The sequence below is a fragment of the Epinephelus moara genome, chromosome 9 (assembly GCF_006386435.1).
Source record: "Epinephelus moara isolate mb chromosome 9, YSFRI_EMoa_1.0, whole genome shotgun sequence".
Taxonomy (NCBI): domain Eukaryota; kingdom Metazoa; phylum Chordata; class Actinopteri; order Perciformes; family Serranidae; genus Epinephelus; species Epinephelus moara.
In genome coordinates this window covers 18,270,366-18,291,042 of record NC_065514.1, presented here as the reverse complement: position 1 = coordinate 18,291,042, position 20,677 = coordinate 18,270,366, and the positions used below count along the sequence as shown (strand labels likewise).

The 20,677-nt window shown below is 41.8% G+C and overlaps 1 protein-coding gene across 4 annotated transcripts in view; it reads right to left on the bottom strand.

Annotated features, from left to right (window-relative positions):
* Positions 1–1,330: 1,330 nt before the first annotated feature.
* strbp (spermatid perinuclear RNA binding protein) overlaps positions 1,331–20,677 on the bottom strand; it is a 97,494-nt gene continuing 78,147 nt past the window's right edge. For all 4 annotated transcript variants that reach the window (XM_050052851.1, XM_050052850.1, XM_050052849.1 and 1 more), the window contains 13 exons: positions 18,557–18,669; positions 17,599–17,694; positions 16,012–16,123; positions 15,056–15,153; positions 12,388–12,493; positions 11,512–11,595; positions 10,681–10,889; positions 8,192–8,344; positions 7,782–7,916; positions 7,047–7,187; positions 6,405–6,534; positions 5,898–5,951; positions 1,331–1,894 (listed from right to left, as the gene is read on the bottom strand). In XM_050052851.1, the coding sequence (XP_049908808.1) occupies positions 1,821–1,894; positions 5,898–5,951; positions 6,405–6,534; positions 7,047–7,187; positions 7,782–7,916; positions 8,192–8,344; positions 10,681–10,889; positions 11,512–11,595; positions 12,388–12,493; positions 15,056–15,153; positions 16,012–16,123; positions 17,599–17,694; positions 18,557–18,669 (1,505 nt within the window). In that variant the 3' untranslated portion in view covers positions 1,331–1,820. The remainder of the gene's footprint in view (positions 1,895–5,897; positions 5,952–6,404; positions 6,535–7,046; positions 7,188–7,781; positions 7,917–8,191; positions 8,345–10,680; positions 10,890–11,511; positions 11,596–12,387; positions 12,494–15,055; positions 15,154–16,011; positions 16,124–17,598; positions 17,695–18,556; positions 18,670–20,677) is intronic.

The window sequence follows — 20,677 nt, the reverse complement described above, 5'->3', positions numbered from 1 at the left end:
ATCAATCTTCTCATCTAACTCTTGACAAGAAAGCAACAAACTGAATTTCCCAAAACTATTCCTTTATCCTACAACTATTCCAGTCATGAATATCCAGAAGGAGCTGAGTGAAAAGCCTCATCACAAATATTAAATGAAACATGTAAAGACTTAAAATGAGATCAGACACAGGTGAAGCCATTTTGAAAGTACACTTATATACATGCTCGCTCTTGGGCTTCAGCTCTCACTTGAAACGAATTCAACCTTGAACAGAAGAACATCAGTAAATACACACAGAATGCAAACAGCTGGAAATTCATCTTCAATAATGTGAGATTGAAGTAAAGCTTCGGTGATGTCAGACAAATATCATTTGAAAGGTTTTTACAACAACTCAGTGGAGCTCAACCAACCATTGGACAAGATACTGGGTCCTCTCATCCAATGGCTGCGCCTCATAGCTGTAACCATGGAGACGTCGTCAGGGGAGGGGTTATCTCTCGCTGTGGCTGGATGACCGAGACGTGGTGAAGGGCCAGCGTAACTCTGTCTTGGCTGGTGCTGACATCTGACTAACATGTTGGAGTACTTTCTCTCTCTGTATCGTTTCTAGCCAAGTTCCTCTTATTATTTATTTCACCTGTGATATTAAGTCATCAAATATTTAAAATCTTTATTTGAAACACAGACTGAGTCAAGAGGGATAGTTTGGAGCCCAGGTTTCAGCGGCTCAGTTGGTGCTGATCCTTAATTGAGCAGAAACGTGCAAAACAATAAATACAGCATGATACTGATATAATGAAACAACATAAAACACACTGACAGTGAGGTTTTAATTCACGTGGGTCTCTTATTGCTGCTTTATTAGTTTTCAGCCATTTTATGCCAACTGAATTCAGCTAAGACAATGTACTGAGGCTCTAAACTTGCTGCTGCAAAAGGCTGAAGTCAGCTTATATGACAACCTATAAAGGCTCTGCATATATACTGTAGGTGATACCTTTGATAGCTGCAGGAAACACGCCAAATATTAATCCACGTAAGGTAATGGGATCGTGCAGCTGAATGCAAGATGCAGGATCTGATGAGAGCTTTCTAAATTCATCCGTTGTCTTCTTGCCTTTCTCTCTGAATATCTATAAGCTGAGGGTCAAAGGGATGCGACAAGACGCCCTGAGGTACGTGGAAAGATTGAAATTCAATCCGTGTGCATGTATAAGGGTGGAATATTAAAGCTCGATGTTGAAATGTAAGTTTAGGTCACAGTATCATGTGCAGGTGGACAGAGGTAAATCAAGTCCCCAGCAGCTGAAAGCCTTAAAATCAGATATACACCAGGCAACGCTCAGCTTTTATAGGAGATAAACTTTATTTAACATTATTATTTATTTATTCCTATACATCCTTCACACAGCTCATTATTATTTTCTTTTTACAGAGAATGTGTGTGTGTGTGTGTTGTGTGTATCATATTGCAAAGGCTATATCCTCTTCCTGGCAAAAAAATAAACACAATAACAAAAGGCTGATATATATAATTTAGACTCAAAGAATGAGGTCACAGTTCACAGTACAAATCGTTCAAGTTTTTGTTTATCTCTTAAGAACTTAAACCTGCAGTATTTTTTCATGTCCATAAAAGTTTCTGGAAACAGTGAGAAAAAAAACAACGCTTTTACAAATCTTCAGCTCAAGTCCTTAATCCTCTCCCCATCATTGATATCGTAGAAAAAACAAAACAAAACTGAGTTTCCCTTCTATATAAAAGCGAGCTGTATGGCTTGGAAAAAGCATTTGGTATGTATGAAAACGTGTTTGGTGTGTGTGTGTCTCCTGTGCTAAAAGAAGTAGTGGGGGACGGGGTAGGCGGGCACTTTCATGACAGGCAACAGAAGCATTCTCTTGGGCAAACCTAGAGGGGAGACATGAGAAGAGCACAGCTCTGCATGAGTCCAGGGCAATAAATAAACCAAGTGTTTCTATGCTCACTACACTACACACTACGCTACATCTAGGTCCAACAAACACCCCTCGCACGACACAAATAGGGCACCCAAGGGGGGGAGTGTGAGTGTGTGAGAACAGGCAGGCTTGCGTGTAAACTAGGTGACATCCTTCATCGGTGGTTAGAGGGACCGAGAAGGAGACAGATTAAGAGTGAAAGAGAAGAAAGGAAATGCCCAAAGTTAAGGATTAGTTTATTACAACTTGGGTCTTTTTTCTGTAGTTTTAGCAATCTTTTCCATCGGTTATATAAAGATTGTATTCATCTAGTTAATTAGCATTAAGTGTTAGTGGCATGTAATGTGTTAAAATTACGTGCTGGCATCACTAAAGTTAATTAAAAATCTCTTTTCATGGTGGACACACAAATTCCCTGGACGTCACGCAATAGCAAAAGAGCGAGAAAGTTTGCATAGTGTGGGCGGGTGGGATGGTGGATAGGTCAAACAAACAGAGGACTTTCACCCAGGAGCCACTGTTTTACTTTATCTACCTACATACAACAGTGTCATGTTAGATGACGCAGTTATGTCTTGTACTAAACCTAACCAAGAATTTTTTTCCCCTAAAGCTAACCATGTTAAAAAACTGCAACCATTTGTGGTGCAGGGACGTAATTTTAAAGATATACTATGTAGAATTTTTTTTTTTTCACAAAAACAATAGACTCATGTAGAAGTAATCCCTCCCAATCATCACTTATGACTCACTAGATGTGTGTGCCTTACTTTCTTCTTATCTTCTGTGTTCAGGATGTTTATGGGTATGTACCCCTATGGGTAGGAATCAGGATACTAAAGTCACGATACAATATTATTGAGATGTTAAACATGTTGCGATATGCTGAGTATTGCAATAAAATTTCTGTCCCCAAAGTAAAACTTTATCAACATCTGTTTTATCTAATAAGATAAAGTTTTCAGTCTGTTCATCACACTTCAATGATTTTTACTGCAGCAAAATGTATCTAGTAGACTGAAAAGGCACTTGATTATATCATTCTAGTGGGCTACCAATCATTTAACTTGTATTTGTAATCTCAATAATTTATATAACAAAAAAATAGATACTTGGCGTCCATGTGATGACACGATTGCCATACAAAAATATCATGATACTACGCTGTATCGATTTTTTCCCCCACCCCTATTACCGCCACAGCAGTCAGCTGAGGTTGCGGCTTTATAACAAAATGGCGACAAGGTGCCAGACTGTAAGCAGCAGGCATCCAAGTGACACAGCTCCTTAAAAATGCAAATATAGCAAGAGTGTAACGAGAGTGAATCTGGTGTTGGCTTTCACTTTCACTTCTGCTGGTGAGTGCGTTTACAAACAGTAACCAACTGTCCTGTATAGTCCACCTATAACACATTACATGCCACCATTACCAAATGCGGTGTTAAGAGGTTGTGGTCATTTCACGTATTTCTGTGAGATCAGATTACTTTGTGTTTTTCTTCAAATAAGTTTGTCGTATCTATGGTTTGGTTCTTTTCAGTGATGTCACATTGCCAAATGTCAGCAATTACTGATAGGAATGATGGACAAAACTACTAGTGTAGGACCCAACTAGTAATAAAGTGGAACAATCCTTTAAAGGAGACAGCTGTGCAGAAGAAGTTGTTGTTTCTACTGTGAAGTAAAGGAAATGTGTCATTCAACCAAAGCTTTTTAATAATGTCTATGTTCCATGATAAACTGTTCTGTGTTCTCCAACATAATGTTCTGTGCCCTATCATATCATGCCTGTGCTCTATGATCTAGTGTTTCACGTCCTACAATGTGATATTCGTGCTCCACAGAACGTTCTGGTGCTCTACCGAGCCCAGCAGCAGTCTAGAAAGTGTTTGCCAACGAGAAAGCCCAAAGCAGCAGCGTGTGTCGCAGCTCAGTGAAAAGCAGGAAACAGGATGAAAGCTTTGTATTAAAAAAAAAAGCTTAAAGTAGTTCCCAATTTTATCATGTGCCTTTATTCTCTCTTCTGACTGAAATACAGGCTCCAGTGGGACCAACAAAAAGTCTGTTTTTACCAATTCGGACACGTTTTCCTCTTACTCTGGAAAGTGGATATTAACAGTACTATTAGTGTAATAAACAACATATCTCTCGTTCTTATTCTTCCCTCGATCTGCAGCTCAGCATTATAAGTCAACTGGGTGTATAAAGAAAACATTTTTCACCTTTACTCTTTCCACAGGGTCTCTGGTCACATGTTGGGAACCACTAAGCAAAAAGTGAAGCTGAACAGTAACGAAAAACCACCCCAGCAAGGTCTCAACATACAAGCTGTGTTGACGCAAATTGACGGGAATGAAGCATTTCATTTGAGTTTTATTCCATTTCCATTCCATTTTCTTTTTCAAATAACACAAATTGAACTTCCTACCTTCATGTAGGAGGTTACAGCTCAGGTTAAAGCTCAGGGTCAGCTGAACTCACAATGATCACCCACCAAGATGCGTGACGTGTGCTCGTGAGTCACGGGGCAGAGGTGCACACAGTGCGCAACGTTTTTTTACTTCATCACCCCCACAGAGGATAGAGGGCATTTAATCGCCTCTTTATTAGCCAAGGCTTTTCACTGGCCGGGCACGAAGCAGCCTACTGAATGCTTTATTAAATATTTTAGATGTCATGGCCATTAATAAACTTTAAAATAAGAAGCATAAAATAAAAAAACAATTCTAACAGCTTGCTCGTTCAATGGAAGCAGCAACTACCTTTGAATTCTGAGGGTTTCAGTACGCACCGCAGTCACAATAAAAAGCATGAAAAGCGTGCCGATGCCAGGGACTGAAACGAAACACCCCAAATAAACTCAGAGATCCAGCTCCACCATAAACAGACAAACTAAGGCGCACTTCATATATGGGGCTGTTGGGATCTCAGGGGGGCACTAGACGTCTGCCTGGGGCCCCAGATCAGTTTCTCCAAGCACATAAGACCCATTCAAACTCAAAGCTGTAGGATGGACAGAGAGGCCTCCCAATGCTACATGTGTGCACACACTACACAAGGCCAAGTCTGTCGAAGGTGTGACAGGGGGACGCATGTGTGAGTGAGTTTTGCACCAATACTTACGCAGCTAAAGGTCAAGGACTAGTATAGATTTTAGCTTGTGCGTGTGTGTGAGAGAGCCCAGTGGCCACTTTCAGCAGTAAGGACATAGAAACCCCTCAGCAGTGGTAACATGACAGGAGCAGCGCTGCAGTGGCAAAGCTCCCCCGCCACCCTGTCTTAAATAACAGCGGGTAAAGTGAGGAACTCACACTATGTGTTCTGCTAATCTCAACAGAAATGATGATGAGGGCAGCAAAGGCAGCGTGTCTGGGTCGTTATAAGTCCTTGAAAGCTTGTATAGTTAGTTGATGTTAGAGTTTATTACTCTTTTCTGTTTTCATTCAACTTATGCAAAGGCAAAGGACTGTGAGTGCAGCCGTGTGTCATTATGTTTTTGATTGGTTTTTGGGAGTTTTGGCATAAAAGCTTGAAGCTGACGGCAGCTCTTAACTGACAGCAGTGATCCGTAAGAGATGAGGGAGTGAGTGGCAACAAGCAGATTAAGAAACCAAGTGGTGAGCAGACAAAAAGCCAAAGTACAGACAGATTTGCTTGAAGCACACAACAAAGAGGCAACAGTGTAAGATTTGTTTGATCATGACTGAAATTCGGCGCCAAACCCTAAAACTTGGATTAGAATGAGATCAAGTTTTGAAGTAAGTTCGAGAAAAGAAGGGAATTTGAAGCAAAAGGAAGTCGAGTAGAGGGTCTTATGATGTAACATAAACGTACTTAATAATTAATTTGCCTACAAATATTTAGCAGTTATGTTGGATTAGAAGTGAAGAGGTTATAGACCGTGTAAGGACGGTGAAATGAGTTGACAGGGAAAACAAACAGGGAGCACGTACCGTACGCAGGAGCAGCTGCTGCAGCAGGGCTGTAGCCATACGGTGTCCCAAAGCCTGTTGGAGAAGAGGTTTCAGAGTCTAATTCAATTGCGCACTTGTTTAATTCAAGGCAACATTTCAGTATCTCTTCAGTAAGTGTAGATGAGTGTTTTGGCAGTGGACAGCTGTGGGTTCGGGTTTAAAGACCTGAGTGGAAGTTACACTCCTTCCTAAGAAGATTTACTGTTATTGTTCATTCACTTATTCACACACAATAGGGTCATGTGTGTGTGTGGAGGTTCAGCACAAACTAAACATTTACAGTATATTATATATATACAGTATGTTATATCTAATAACAAGGGAAATAAAGGGGGCCAAATAAGGGGCCAAGAATACTATTAAAGTCAAAAACTGATATGGGGATCCAACAAATGTGGGCATAAATAATTTGACATGATATATGTTTAATGGTACAATGCATTAAAATAAAGATAACATAACCACACACATCTACCCTCTCACTACCTGGTGTGACATATCCAGGTGCGGCTGCACTGACGAAGGCTCCTCTCGCGAGTGCTGCTCTTCCTCTTCCTCTGGCTACCTGAGCTGCTACTGCTGAGGCTGCTGCTGCTGCGGCCAGGGCTCCTTTAGACTGAACACAGACACATGACATGAAAAGTGTGTTTCAAACATAGTATAAAGACACACAGATGCACAGATGTTTGTCTGTATGGATATGGTGAGCAGAAATAAGGCATAAAAGCACACACACTTATCAGGGACATTGTTCTGAAGCATTATGGGCCTCATTGTTCACAAACCTGTCACACAGGCTCATTGACAAGATAAGTGGAAGAGCGGTGATCTGATAACTGGTCAGGTATTGAGCTGATTGATTAGACACTTGTTAAACGCAGTGCTATTGATTACTGATGGGTGAACAAGGTGGACAAATCATCCCGCGACTCCACAGAGATGATTACTGATCACAGGAAAACCTTTAAACTTTATCATCTTCAAATCTGCACTGACATTTTGGCTCTCAAGGAAGAAAGGAGCAGATTGCTTCAATTATACGTTTCATATTGTGTGCGTAAATGCTTCACAATGAAGCCGAACCCTCTGTGTCTGGTATGTACTGTATGTGTGTGTGTGTCTCCTTACCTGAGGCAATATCTTCTTCTTCTTGTTTGCAGCTGCGTTGGGACCAGAGAAGAGTTTTTCCAGAGCTGCTAGAGCGGCACTGGCCTTTGCTACTTTTTTGTTGGGGCCTGCCCCGCGAAACTTCTGCCCATCGACCTCCACCTGACATGAACACACACAAACACACACACACAATTTGAAATATTCATCAAAAGATTTTTTATGAATAGAGGTCTGCATTGGATTTTCTGTGTTAATTATCATATCTACTCGAGGTGTTATATTTCATGTTATAACTCTGTCAAAACTATCAATCGCACAACAATTCTGCCCCAAACCTGGTGTGTTTATCAGTCCTCAGTAACTCAGCCAGTGAGTCTGGCTTAACAGGACGGCTTGTTTAGCGATGGCCTGCTGTCAAGCAGGCTTGCTAATCAATCAGCAGAGCGACGGAGCAGCCAGGCATGTCGGAAAACAACACACCCCACAGAGAACGGGCCTGCTCCAGGAAGCAAGTTGACTGATTGACGCTACCAGTGATCAGCTTGTTTCGGAGTGTGAGTGTGAGTGTGAGTGCGTGTGTGTGTGTGTGTGTGTGTGTGTGTGTCTTACCCTCTGTAGGTGTCTCCCCCTGGCTAACGTGTACTTTTTTCTATCATTTTTGATTACATGTCATGGCCCCAAACTCTTTTACATGTGTACGTGTTTTCTAATCTTTTCCCAGAGGCAGTCAGTGTGTGTGAATGAAGCTCTCACCTCCATAACAAAGCGTTTGTCATGGCTGCCTCCGCTTTCAGAGATGAGCTCATATTTGAGGCCTCGTCTCTTTTCGTTTAGCTCCATGACAGGGTTCTTTCCACTCGCCGTCAGTATGGGACCCTGAGTTCGCACCTGGGGAGTGAAACAATTATTAAAGTACTTTAATTTTAAAGCATCTTCATAGCTTTATTAGAAAGCACACTGCGGACAGTAAACCTGAGAGATGGAGCAAGAGCATGGATGTGAGCAGGGTGAAGCTGTGACAAAATTTTGATACCTTCTATGACCTTAAACCAAAGTGACTATTAGATTTTAATTACTTAAAATCAAAATTTGCAACTTAGACTTTAAAAAGTATTCAAACTGAGTGTATGCAGTAGTGTATCAGCACGTTTCTCAATCCTCACCTCCAGTGTGTTGGAACTGTCCGAGGAGTGTGTTGGGTTATTGCTGGTGTGCGATGACGTCTCGCTCTTCCCCTCACCATCCGACTTCTCGTCTGAACTCATGGGGTCCAGGTCCGAGTCGAAACCTGTCGGGTAGCCCATTGCCTGGAGAACCTAGAAAGGGAAGATAATGATAAAGTAAGAAGGAGTTGGAAGGAAAGAAACCGCAAACAAAAACTAGAATTACCGCCTTCACCAACCAGTCAAGTGGCAGTTACAGTTTACACCCATGTCTGTCCAGACTCATATGTAGCAATAACGGGAGACAATGCTGTATGCTGTAAAGAAGCTACATATTCTAAAACATGGATGCTTCACACATCTTCAACCAGACAGCAGAGAAGATCTATGCAATCAGCACATTTTCAAGGTGGACACCCAAGATTGGAGTCACCAATTCGGAATAAAATTTATTTTGTGAGGTCACGGTGAGCTTGACCTTTGACCACCAAACTCTAATCAGTTCATCACTGAGTACAAGTGGATGTTTTGGCCAAGTTTGAATAATTCACTTAAGGTGTTCCTGAAATGTCATGCTCGCAAAAATGAGACAGCCAAATGAAAACATAATGCCTGTGGCCACGGCTGTCACCCATGCAGAGGCATAAAAACTAGAGCTAAAAATTTGTATTTGAAACCCGAACCATTATTGGTTTTAATGTAAACAGACATATGCTATGACAGTTGTTCTGACAACAAACACAATTATTTAACAACTTGTATTTTGCTGCTATTGTGCGTCATTAACAGGCGGCTCGCTCAGTGTGTGACGTGCACTTGTAGATAAAATATAGGCCTATATTAATGAAGGTTCATTAGTACGGTTTTGTATTTCTCTGTAATGTAGCACAGTGTTAACAATGTTACTGATACTATTCTTTCTCACACCTTGAATTCAAACCATTGTGTTGCCCCGCCCAAAATATATCATCTAATAATTAAATTAATATTGTAAACATGTGGATGACTAGTGGACTAATGGCCCCAAATGACGACTATTGGATGACTAGGAAAATTCTTAGTCGGGGGCATCTTGAATATTTCGCTAAGCCGCATGTTAGCGAGATATAATGTCATCTAGTCTAGCACAGTGGTGTGTAAACGGTTATTTAGCTAGCTGAATGGAGATGTCCTCAGTCAACCATCTAACACGATGATACCCAACTTATATTTTTGTACTTTTAATGTAAATAACAAGAGTGCATAAAGAGCATCAAACTAGAGCTGGTTTATAAATCAAAAAAAAAGTGCCAGGAAAGGATCCCCTGGACCCCCTCACAAAGGTTTGGCCTAAGCCCCGAATATCCTCAAATCCTGGACACACCCCTGCCTACGCCTGACCTATGCCAGTTGCTGCAGCTGGCCCCTGGCCTCCTGCCATTTTGCAAAAGTTGCCCCCAGGCAAAGCAAGTCGAGCATCCCTGATCTAACATCTTGGAGAATTTATTTGCTAAGCTGCTGAAATAAAACACTAAGTGGGATGAGACAGGTTTTGCAATATGAAAACGATTTCACTCTGATACATTAATGTGTGCAATGCCTCTGTTTCAAACAGAATTTAATGGGGTCACCAGCCATAAAGGTAGAGAGCTGCTACCCAGGGCAATGAGAATGAAAAGCAGTGCACAGACAGGAAATACAACCACATCCGTCACCCCTCCACCGTGTTGATGACACAAATTTGTATATTCTTACAAAATAATTCTACCAGAAGCAGCAATATTGCAGCATACTGCATGTACTGACACGACAGAGTTTAATCTAACTCACACAATGCCTACAATAAGTCATTATGATACACTGGCTGTACAGAGTCTACTGTAAGTCCTCAACAGCACACAGAGTGGCAAAGTGATTCAGAACAATATGCACACAGAGAGGATAGAAGAATGACACGTTTCTGACCCAAATGGGTGATTGTGTTACAGCGGCTGAACCAGCCAGTACAGTGGGAGAGTACAGCGCAGAGAGAGGGAGAGAAAGTGAGGCAGAGGAGGGGAGATCAAAAGGTGAGTACATGAGAGAAAGAAAGTGAGTGAGAAGGAGAATGGAAAAGGGGGAGAAAGAGCCTTTTATGGGAATGGAGCGGATAGCGGATTATCCTGGCTCTGTGCTCTAGAGAGCCTCTTTGTTCACAACCACTTTGGGATTACATGGATTTGCCCACCTCCATCTCTCCACACACACACACACACACACACACACACACACACACACACACACACACACACACACACACACACACACACACACACACACCAATAGGCATACACAGACAAAAACACGTTTGCAGATACGCACAGGTTTGGCTGCGGCTGGAGCTTAAAAGGTACTTCAGGTAGCCAAAAAAAGAATCATCCATCTCTCTTTCCTTATTAGTGGGTCTTTAATCATTGTTCTATTCTGTATACAGTTTGTCCGAACATGTTTATCCACACACTCTTCCTTACCTTGACGGCGACATGGAGCTTGGCGGTCTTCTTGGAGGACCCAGATGCTTCGTAAATGGTTCCATCCAGATCCACGGACATGGTGAAGACCGGAGCGTGAACCGGGCCCGACTGGGACAGCAGGCGATACTGCAGCCCCGGCCGGATCTGGTTCAACCGCATCAGGGCGTTCATTGGCTGGTTGGAGTCTATGGCTTTACTGTCTAGGACTAATGGAAAAAAATGGAGGGGGGTATGGTTACAGTAGAAAGTAGAGCGTATTGGGAGAAATTTAATAAGGGTTTGTAGAAGGTGTACCAATTATCCAGGCAGAATTGGACAGACTGGGCCGATCCAGAGATACTGTACCTAATAAATCACATTTTCTAAAGGTTTTCAGCCCCCATGCTGGGGTTGTTTTCATGATGAATAAAAGGTGCCTCTCTATTTTCTTTCTCTTTCAATCACTTTCCTCCTGTTTGCCAATATCTAAAAATGCCTCTCTGTCTCCATTAGTCGTGGTTCATCTTCTCCTTGTGTGAAGAAAGAGCCGGGGATGGTTGGGTGGCCTACTAAAACGTTAGCAATCAATACTATTGATCTGCCTCCAAGGGATGGAAGGAAGGTGGAAGGGAGAGAAGCAGACAGGGAAAAAATAGAGACAAGGAGAAGTGAGGCTTGTCTGCAGACAACAGAATATGATGACTCCCATCTCTAAGCATTGTGCTGCTTTGTTTGCAGAGGTTTGAATGAAAATAAAGGCAATCTGAAGCTTCCTTTCTTACTGTATTTAAAATAACTGGGGTGATTAAACAGAATAATAGTAATGAAAGGTACTCTTCCTTCCCGTACCTTTCCTCAGATTCCTCTTCATCTTCTTGATGAGGTCCTTGTCATCCATCCCTCCGTCCTCATATGGCCTCTTGAGACCTAAGCCTGGAGTGAAAGCAAGAGGAAGAAACACAGAGAGAATTACTAATCAATCAGTGGCTACAAGAGATGTTTATATGAACGCACACTAAGGCGAATGTGTATGACAGAAAGACAGAAAGAAAGGGAGGTAAAACAAACAAGCATTATGTAAGAAGCAGCATAAAGATGGATAAACTCACAGACAAGATAAACAGAACAGACAGGCAGACCAGCAAACAATGAGGAAGACATATAAGCTCCTTTCCTGGCTGCACCTTAATCTGTAAATGCTCTGGCAATTTTCCATGTCAGCATCACGAGGCACCAAAGAGGCCTTGAGTCAATTTGTCATGAAAGTCAGCTTGAGAGTTTTCCAACTTTCTCTTGGGTGAACAAAAGCAAAAAAAAAATCCTGCATAACCCACGTACACATTTACAGAATTTCACCAAGGCAGCCATGTTTTTGCTGCGACACTGTCAAATAAAAAGACATCAGAACATGATATCTATATGTTGCTGAACATTTCAGAGATATTGATAGTGCTGTCAGTGCTGGTGTGGGGGGAAAAAAACACCGAACGCACCCAGAAAGGTCACGTCATGTGCAAAAACATTTGACAGCAAGTCCGACCTATGTCTGAAACCTCTCTGCTGCAGGTTTCATGTGGGAATAACAGACCAGCACACAAGCTTTCACACAGGCAGAGTGAAAATTGATACGTACAGACTGAAAACCTGAGTAGACAGATGATCAAGCACATGCAGACAGGGACAGAAACACAGACATATGGGGGATATATTGGACAGAAGACACACCTTCTTTATCAGACCACGGGTATTTCTGCGAGGGTTTATTTGAGGGAAGAGGCTCCATCTCCAACACCTTGTAGATCTGTCCGAACGCCATGAGTCTGAGAGCATGCTGTTGGACGCAGAACACAGGAAAAGACTCAGATTCAAACTTCATTCACAGTATGAACATTAACAGAGTCAAACTATTTACTGTTGCTTTCAGGCAAAGAGGAACTCCAATCTGGACTGTGAAGGATGATGCACTGGTGTGTAGGAGGAAATGTCCATAGGCAAGGCAAGAGAAAATTATGTTCTTTAACTTGCTATAAACTTAAACAGTAAAATTAAACTTAAGAAATACAATATTTTAGTCCTTAGGCTGTGTTCACACCACGTTCAGCGGCAGTGTGGTGGTGTGGGAATGTCACTTAAATGGCCCATTTGTGGGGGAGTGAAGGAGACCAACTATAGAAAACCAATCTCCCCATCTAAGCGTATGAGTATTTATTTTTGGTAAGTAAGTATGTCCATCTTGGATTAGAGGATCTGTAGATCATTACTGGATTGTCTTTACCGCCACAAAAGACATACAAGTGCACACACACAAACCACACAAGAGCTCTCCCTTGTTGTTATTTCTCTTACTTACTAATACATCTAACAATAGAAAGAGACTGTAGTACATGTTCCTCTGGACTGTGGGCATCTTAGGGTCTGATGTCCGGTTACGTGATTGGCCACCATGGCATTATGTCAGGTTGCGTTTCTCCAATAGTTGATTCTGTTTCAACTTCCCACTGTGTTTTTTTTGTCCAGCATCCCCTGCAGCTGTACCACCGCAGCCAAGACTCACTACACACATTAAAGTGTATGAAAGTGTATCATTTTTTGCCTTAACACCTTTAAGCGCTTCACCAGATTATATATATGTAGGCACTCTAGCAATCAATTATTGTACTGAAAATATACAATGATAGCACTTAAAATTGGATCCTACTTTTCCCATAATGCAACTTAACAGCATGGAGGCATTCCCTGCCTCATAAATGCCCACTTTTTTTTCCATAAATCTGCAATTAATGATTATTTTCATTGTCATTTATTCTGTTGATTATTTTCTAAATGAACTGTTTAGTTGTTAGGTCTATAAAATGTCAGAAAATGTTGATGAAATGTTGATGAAATTTTTCCCAAAGCCCAAGATGACATTCTTAAATGTCTTGTTTTGTCAACAACATAAAAAATGTTCAGTTTACTGCCATGGAGGAGTGAAGAAACCAATAAATAATCACATTTAAGAACCCCGAATCAGGGAGTTTTGCCACTTCTTCTCAGTTACTCAAACTGAATCATTGGTTTTCAAATGAATTTCACAGTTGAAAACTAATTGATTATTAGTTTATTAATCATTGCAGCTCCACCACCACCAGTTTGCAAAACCCCCCAACAAAACAAACAAAAAAAGCAGAATGTTTTTTCAAATCTAAAGTTAAACATGATCCTGAAACATTTTATTAATAATAAATAAATTCAAAGTGATAACACAGACCAATGTAAAGTCAGTTTGCTACATGTATCCGAGAAGATTTGTAGACATGCAGTCACATATTCTGTTTTCACAGCAGTCTTGTTGTGATGCATATTCCCTCACGAACAGAATGATGAATCAATAATGTAAATTTGTTCTGAAATGCTGTTGCAGTTTTCATTAAATGGGATGTGATGTGAAGCTGTTATGCTGATGTAGGACAAAGCAGGAGGTGGTAAATTCAGGTTGAAAAACTGAGAGAGACAAGATGTTAAGATGGTGTATTGGAGGAGATGTAATGTTTCTCATATTCCCAAATATTAGGAGGCCATGTCCAAAGTTGTATAAGTAAATAAGCACCAAATAATGACCAAATCTGTGCATCCATGAATGACATCACAGCTTGCACACACACGTTTGTACACAAAAAGAGAAGACATGCTTTAAAATGTTTTTACCCTTTAGTATCAGTAACATCAGCAGATATACTAACCAGTGTGTCCGTGTGTGAACTCGTCATTCCTATGTAATGTACACATCCTCAATCTACACAAACAATCAGACAGATAACCAGAATGGCACACAAGTGGCCCTGCTAACACAAATCCATTAGGGAGGTAGAGTGTCTCAGATATTCATGAGGCCCGGTGTAGCTCATTGACAGAACAGCTCCCTCTCTTCTATCTGCTCTTGTATCTGCTCCAGTACAATTATCCCCATTGACATTCTTGCCTCGTTCCTGCTGCCTTCAAAGGAAATGGACGGCAGGATTCACTAAGCCATGCGGCTCAGAGGCTGCCCTGCTCAGCCGAGTGTGTGTGTGAAGAAGGACATGACAGCCCACACGCCCACAGTGCATGCACACAAATACTGTCCTCGGGGTGTCAGAGATGGATTTATGGCTTGCAATGGCAATAGTTTCCCACACCAATCATTAAAATGCAGCACCACACAGCTCTTTCTGGAGACGTGCACGCACGCTCGGGAAGTGAATGTGTGTGTGCATGCAGATTGCATGGTTGGGGTGATGATGGGGTCTTTCTGTCTGGTAATAGGCGTGTTGCTTACTGATTCCCACACACTGACAGCTCAGGGCAAGTGCAGCTGGGTGATAACAACTGTGTCTTTAAGCTGACGTGTGAGTGTCTGTGTGTGTGCATGTACCTGTGCGCGGTAGGTAATGGCCTCAGCCTGCTGATCGGTCATGTTGGCTAGTGTGTTTGTTGGCTCTTTCTCACATGGGTCGTGTAAACCTGGACCACCTGGGGGAAGACAACAGACACACACACACACACAAAGTCAGTTGTTGTCACTTTACATGCTGACACTGCAGCTCAGCAACATTTAATTAGGCTTCACTGAGGCTTCACTGTCATGAAATGAGCGACAGCGGAAATCCTGACTGCTATAATGGACACCAGCCGCAGGAGATTTGAAATGGTCAAACTGGCTGTGAGATATTCAAACCACACTTAATTTAAAAGGTACAAATCCTCCACCTCTAATTGTGCCATATTTGTATTCAATTGAATACTTGGGTGAAAAATATTCTCCTACTAGTGCGGCACATTTTTCCCCATAAATTTAAACTTGAGCAGTTTGTATTCAAGTCTTAATTTGCATTTTTTTAAGCTCATATACACTCTTCTTTTCTGCTTTTAAATAATGAAAAAATATCTATTCTACTTTCTAAAGGAGGACTTTAATGAGCTTCGATCTAGAAGGACATAACTGGCTTTTGCATCCAAATTACATCTTTTAAAATTAAGTAGAAAGAAACTCAGCTTCCACATACTTTCGAATAATTGGATTTTGGCCAAGGATACACAGCTTTTTGTAAAGAAACCCTTCAGCTACTCCTAATTAAGATTCTCTCGTAATGACGACCTTCCTCAGACAGCTGTGCTCTGCTGGGTCATCGATGATGCCTCGACCTCTCTCGGAGAAACGGCTCAGAAATGTACCAAGCACAGACTCCACGTATCTAATCATCTACCCAAAACCTAGCGTGTTTCCTCGCAATGGGTGCCAAGAATTTTCATTTGCACACACACATGCTCCTCTGTTGACTTCTCTAATCTTTCCAGCTCTATAATTATGCATCTGCCACGGCTTCATACCTGGTAGCAGTATGCCTGAGGCCAGACACTCCATGACTCGACGCAGGGCTTCTCCTGCCCCGAGAGGTCTGTTGCAGGTGGCGATTGCCTTCTCACAGATGAGCTCCAAAGGCTGCAAGAACACACAAACACATAAGCACTGATGAACATGAACAAGAAACTGAGGTGCTGTACAAAGAAGAGCTGCAATGAAAAAGAAAATGAATCCTGAAATATTTTGATAGCTAATTACTCGTTTCAGTCATTTTTGAAGCGAAAAATGTCAAACATTTGCTGGTTCCAGCTTTTGAAATTTACCACTTTTTTGTCATTTATGATAGTAAATGAGGAGTCTCTGGCTTTTGGACTGTTGGTTTAACAAAATAAGCCTTTCTTAGACATCATTTTGGGCTCTTTTCACATTTTTTTGACATTTTATAGACTAAATGATTAATCGATTAATTGTGAAAATAATCGGCAGAGTACTTGATACTGAATATAACTGTTTGGACGCATTCACACTGGCGCTATTTGGTCCGTGGTCCATTCAAACTCTGGTGCGGACCAAACAAGCGATCCCTGGTCCGCCTGAATACTGGGGGTCCCGGTTCACTTGCAGGTGAACCCTGGTGTGGTTCGTTTACAGTGGGGAATGCAAACGGACTATCCAGTGAACCACAGACAGGAAGTGACCCAAATAGAAGATGTGACGTAGAGCGCAGTGCATTTTGGGTAGAAAAAAAAAGCCAACAGCGCAAACCGGGAGAAGCAGTTTTAAATTGTTTAGCGAGAGGATCACGGCATGCTGATTTAATTGGTCGGCGGATCAGTATCGCATCAAGGTAAAAAAAAACTGTGACAGCAATATATTAAGGTCCACGACTGAAGGGGATGGATATCCGTTTTCGGTCCTGGCCAATTGATGATTGCTTTTTTTCTTCCCGGTCAGTGGTCGTTTCAGGCAATACCGCCCCCAAACCTGCAGCTGTTGTAACTCCATGACGTTGTCCTGGCAGTTTGGTCCGCTTTAAAAAGCGCAGTGTGAAAGTGAACGGAACCAAATGAAGGTGTGACACTTTTTGGCATTCCCCGCCAATTCGAACTGGTGTGAATGCGCCCTTAGTTGCAGCCCTAATGCAAAGCTATGTACCCCTTTTACACAGTACAGACAGTATATGAAATTAAACCCATGGAGCATGGACTTAAATTGATATTCAGAAAATGCATCACCATCTGTTGCTTAAATGTATTTACCTAATAAATTTTGTGGTTTTCTCACTAGACATAATTCATCTTTCTTAATAACAAGATTAACACCACGTCTGTCAATCAGATCCTAATGAGACTTCATAATGTGCACTGGACTCTGCATCAGAATCCATCAGCTTTATATAAGCCACACACTTCACTTATGGATTACTTTTGAGCACAAGTGCTTCAAATTTCAATATAAATCCGAACTTCTCATTACAGCCGGGAGATGGAGGGCATTTTAGAATAATGCAAATACCACCATAAAACTGCAGAAAACTTCAAGAAGGCTGAACACTTTCTTTTCATTTCGCAGGATTAACAATCAAACACAGGTAATTACAGGAAAAGACTCACCCATCCCTTGAGAGGTTCCCAGACGGGGTGTCTATTGCACATGTCTCTAAGTATCCTGAGAACGATAACGCAGGACTTGAGCCCGTTCACTCGAGCCTGAGAGAGACGGAGGGGATGGAGAGGGGAGAGAAGAGGAAAGAAGGAGGGATGCAAGAAGGAAGATTACACAGAAAGAGGAAGAAATTGAGTGCGGGAGGAGTGGTATTTGTGCAAACACAAACAGATAAACAGCCTGCTTCACACCACAAAGCCACATGATGATAGAAGTGATTGTATCTGTCTAAAACCCCACAGAGAAGGAATATGCTGATTTAAGACACTAGACATTTTGAATTTAGTTTACTTAACATGGTTTACTAAAAATATTTCTTTGAGTTTTGGCTTTGTCTTCAGAAAATACCTGAATTCGTATTTTTTTTTTTGTCAGTAAGGTAAGTGAGTTGGGAGATAGATGGGGAAGGGTATGGGAGGGGAATCAGAGGGAAGCATTGACATACTGTACAGAGCAGGCAGGTTCACATAATAGCCAAAAAGAAAAACAAGTATCAACCATTGCTTTTGTAGCCTTACGATTCATCGTATGTTAATCTTTTCTACAGTTCATGTACAGCGAATGGAGTATTTTAAAGATTTTAAAGTAGAATTTTAAATAAAGAAAAAGAGAAAGAACTGATGTGTAATAGCTGTCAATTTTTGTTCATGATATCCTTCAAACTGAACTGGAGATGAACAAGCATAGAACCATGTTTTAGCCATATTGCCTTCAATTGTAACATTTAAATTAATCTTTATTTTAATGCGTAAATTGTCCACACCTCTATCTACTCTAGATTAGCCTATTCCGAGTTGGCATAATAAGCACCGCAGCATTAGCTGTCAGTGAGTATATCCCCTCTGGCTGAATCGTCAGGCTACAATAAGCATCGGGCAGGAAGACAGGAAGTGAGTGGGTGCCGACCTGGAACCACTTGGCGTGTCGCAGCGCTGCCAGGGCCAACAGACATCTGTGTCTATCCAGCACCTCCCCCTCCTCCTCCTCAGCCTCCACTCTCTGCGCAGCAGCACCCAACACTGCCACAAAACAATAACAACCCAATATAGAGAACGTAAAACACACACACGTCACGTCTGAGTGTGTGTGTTTGAAATGTGCGCATGTGAATGTGTGCAGACACGCTCAGAGCGGTGTGTGTGAATGCACACATACACACACACATGCATGGATATTTTTTTGGTACATACAAGGTGCTTTCTCATGCCATGAAGTTGCTCCTCTCCTTGTAGAAAGCGCTGACTCTCTACAGGTCACAGATCTGTGATGAATGCTCAGGAAAAAAGCTCCTCACTCTTTAAACGGTGTGTCATTTTCAACACTGTGATCAGTCTAACGTGTGTTAACTGCATCACATGTTGACATCTTTAGCACATTGTAACACAGGATGCACTCTCCCTCGTATATGTGTTGAAAATTACACACACTATTCAACAGTGATTTCGTAGTTTACATCCATCCGGTCACTGACGAATCAGTGAAAGGGAGAGCAACCGGGGTCACAAGAGAAGAGACAACTTCTTGGGATGGAGAGCCCCTCACAGACATACACCAAACAAATACCTAAGGAGTGTTTGATTTAATGTGTGGGCATTGTTGGGACACGTCCATTCATTTCACTGTGCCCAGCAAGGTAAATCAATCTCTCCTTTATGTATTTGAGGAGGATTTTATTTATTTTGATCCAGTCTGCGCCAGGCAGGAGTCAAAATAGGAGTTTGTTTTTCTTCTGGATTACTTAAGGTGCACTTGATTTCACTGGCTCATGGAGAAATGATGCAGAAAAAAGCAATTCAACTCCCTGTCTGGGCAAACACACAATCAAGCGCTCCTAAAGTAGAACTGAAAAGAAAAGAAAAAAAAAAATCTAAGATAGTTTGACCCAGTCTCAGACAAACACAACACAGGAGGGATCAAGGCAGGGTTTAGTCAGAGCATTGTGGTTGGTAAAAAAAAGGAGCATTCTTACGCTTTTATATGTAAGCGTTTGATTCATGCCGCCAAGCACACCGGGACGGTTGAGTTACTTCACTCACAACGAGTTCTGCTACTTCAGAATCAGCACAAAATCTATGATATGCAAGGCGAGCAGAATCAAACGCTGCTGTGTATGAATGAGTGCGGTTACATGGGGTTTCTGAAGAGGGTTTATTGTGTGTGGACCTACTGGAAGTGACATAAAACACACTAAAGAGCCCTTTGGGGTCTCTATGAAAACACAACTAGGTAAATATTTTCCTCATCGCTCTCCCGTTAAAAGAAAAATCCTTCCCTGAAGAGGTTTTAAGTTTAAATGTCAAATGTGACCAATGTGTAGCAGAAGGAGAACATCCGTCTCACATTATCCCTGAACTCATTTCGCCATTATTGCAGCTTAGCTCTTCCTCTGTCTAGTACACGCTGCAGTGTGTGTATTTATGTTTCGTTGTGATGTATAATGGCCTATCTTAAGGTCTGTCAGAGTGATCCCAGCTGTGTGGGACCGCTCTGCTGCTAGTGGATCATTATAGTCTTTCTTCTCCTGCTTGCTTGTCCTCCCGCTGCTCTCTCAAATGCTCTGCTGGCCGCTCCCTCACTCACTCAGCACTCTTACTTTATCATTATCTCCTCCGGTGTTACTGACGCCTGTCCTCTCCTTCAGTCTGATTTTTTTTAAAAATCCCTTTGCTACCATTTCTCCTCTAATTTACTGTCCCCCCTCTGTGACCACAAAGTGGCGAGCTGCATCTGAGTTTAAAGGAAGACTTCACCCCAAAAATGACCATTTGTATATCAATTACTCACCCTGTGGTAACGTTGAGTTTGTGAAGAAAACTTATTTTTCTCACATGCCTCCAGTAAAAAAAGAATCCAAAAAATTCTTGATAAACTAAAGTCATAGGGGTCCGTTTTTAACAACAGCAATACTATATCAAAAACTTAGCATAGCATTAGCTCAGGCAGGACATGATGTCAAGCTCAGCTCCTATCCCAGCTACATCAGCTGATCTCAAACAGCCCAATCAACTGATGGAGCAGCTGATTGAT